The 2,315-nt window shown below is 46.7% G+C and overlaps 1 protein-coding gene across 1 annotated transcript in view; it reads right to left on the bottom strand.

Moving 5' to 3' along the window:
- PMM2 (phosphomannomutase 2) overlaps positions 1-2,160 on the bottom strand; it is a 6,266-nt gene extending 4,106 nt beyond the window's left edge. The window contains exons 1-4 of the mRNA XM_008939537.1: positions 2,101-2,160; positions 2,024-2,069; positions 1,081-1,157; positions 59-150 (exon numbers count right to left, since the gene is read on the bottom strand). Coding sequence (XP_008937785.1) covers positions 59-150; positions 1,081-1,157; positions 2,024-2,069; positions 2,101-2,148 — 263 coding nt within the window. The 5' untranslated portion in view covers positions 2,149-2,160. The remainder of the gene's footprint in view (positions 1-58; positions 151-1,080; positions 1,158-2,023; positions 2,070-2,100) is intronic.
- Positions 2,161-2,315: the final 155 nt, after the last annotated feature.

Consider the following 2,315-nt stretch of genomic DNA (forward strand, 5'->3'; position numbering starts at 1 on the left):
ATATCCTGATGCTCAGCACCACCCCGTGGAGAACAGGCAGACGCACGTTCCAACGTACCTTTTCTTGGGCAATTTAATCTTCGCAATGTAACTCAGGCAGTAGTTGATGAGATCCTGAAGTAAGTCCTCACCCAGGTGACCCTGAATGCTCTAACAAAATAAATAATGTTCAACCAAGGGTCCAGAGTTTGAGATTCTAAAAACAAGGCACATGGAAAACACAGACTTTGGATAATGAGGCATGGTTCATGCCACAGAGAAACGTGCCTTCAGTGAGGACTCTTAAGGTGATGCACACAGGGTACTAATAAAGGTTCTCTTTTGTTTTTTGTTGTTTACTTTGTTTTCTTTAAACCAAACTCATTCAATATGCTCCCTGCTAGTACCTGCTTTAGAAGGAGATAGTGTGAGCCAAAGACAGCAAACCTGAACAAAAACTTGCAGTCAACATCTACTGTAGCCAAGCGTGAAGAAACGGAGATCATGACTGCAGTGAACTGGAAATCAGTGCTCAAGTCAGCAGTTCCTGCCAGGAGCCCTGTCAAACTTTTAATCTCCATTGCTTAGGTTGAACCAATGAAGATCATTAGAGTAACCAGAACCAGATGCACATTTATATTACTTGATATTACAATATTCTTCTTCTAGCTTATGCAACATATCAGAATACACACTCTGAATTAATACTAAAAAGTAGCTACAAGAAACTTTCTGAACCCTCAGGCCCAAGAGACATCAGCTATGAAGTCACATACTCCACAGGGCCTCCTGGAGCAGAGGGCTTGGCCACAGCTCCTATCGATAAGCTGAGGGAAAGGCTGTTCCAGGATTTTCACTGTTCTTTTTGATCAGATGCTCCAGACTCCAAGAGCTTTTGGTTTGCAGAGTACCCCGAAGAATAAAGCTCAAGATGCAGGTTGTCATCACCTGAATCAGGGCACCAAATGAATGATGTGTTACAAAAGTAACCCATGAAAATGGGGGCACTTTTGGCCTTCGTTAGAAGGGTGATTACAGAGGTCTGCACTGCAGCAACAAACCAAAATCTAGTTTAGAAACTCTTCATGATTCCACACTTACCTGCTTGCTCAAGAACTTCCCATCTTTGTATGCTACAAGACCATTTTCTGGAAAAACGTAGTCAAATTTTTCAACCACTACAACCAAACAAAAAGACTAAGTTATAATTTCCCTTGTATGTAATACAGCAAACATTAGATCATAAAACAGCCTGAGCAGCATAACGGGGAGCACAAGACCAAAGCCACTGTCACTTCTCTCCAGGATTAACAGGCCCCTCAGATCACATGAAGTCTTTCATGTCATATGAAGTTACCTGCATTTCTGCTCAAAGGCTCTTCCTCTCCCATGAATACATCTCAGTAAACATAAGGAAATAACTGAACACCTCAAATATTACAGAAACCTGGCACGCAGCCTGGCTAGAGAGCAAATCAAATACTACTTTAGTTTTTTTGTTTTCTCAACATTACTGACCTACAGTAGATGTAGGATTGTGAGAATCTTACTGGAATGCACAGTGCCATGGCCTACATGAGACCACCTGTAACGGCCTCCAGCGGGGTTCTGTGCCTGTTACAGAGGGCCATCAGTAGCATTGATTAAGGCCATTAAAGATGATCTTTTATACAGAAAAGGAGCGGTCTCTCAAAGAAGTATAGAAAGAGTCCATCCCTACGTATCAGCTCGGCGGGTAACGGTCAGATCCTGCAGGGTTCCCTGCTGGAACTCCGCTGCGGAACCGCCCCGTCACAACGCCCTCCCAAGGCACTGCCCAAGCCAGGGCTTCACCGCTAGCAACGGTCCCTCGGTGACACCCCGGGACACCCGCAGAGCAAACACAGGCTGCAGTTACTAAGCGCCTGGAAGCAGCTGTCCGAGGGCTGAGTGCAACACAGCAAAAGCAGGCGAGAAGTTAAACGCAAAGGAGGAGGAGAACCCACGGTTAACCCTCACAACTTCCTTGTAGGCGACTTGGCGCAGGGGATTGCATCAGCCTTACCGTCATCGCCGAGCTGCTCCTTAATCTTCTCAAAGTCCGAGCCGCACTTTAACTTTCTAAAAGCCCGAGCCCCCCACCACTCCAACTTTCACCTTCTCCCGCAGCTTCTGCAGGAACGCGGCCATCTCTGCCGTGATCTTCTGGGGTCCGAAACAGAAACAGTGCGTACGTCAGCGCCCGCCCCAGAGACCAGCACCTCCACCGCCCGGTAGTTATTAAACCCCAGCACTACTGGGCCGAAAAAGGGAAGATCTGGGGTTTTTCGGCTTCGAACGGCACGGTCCGTTCGCAC

Source organism: Merops nubicus, unplaced genomic scaffold (genome assembly GCF_000691845.1).
Source record: "Merops nubicus isolate BGI_N331 unplaced genomic scaffold, ASM69184v1 scaffold6684, whole genome shotgun sequence".
Lineage (NCBI taxonomy): Eukaryota > Metazoa > Chordata > Aves > Coraciiformes > Meropidae > Merops > Merops nubicus.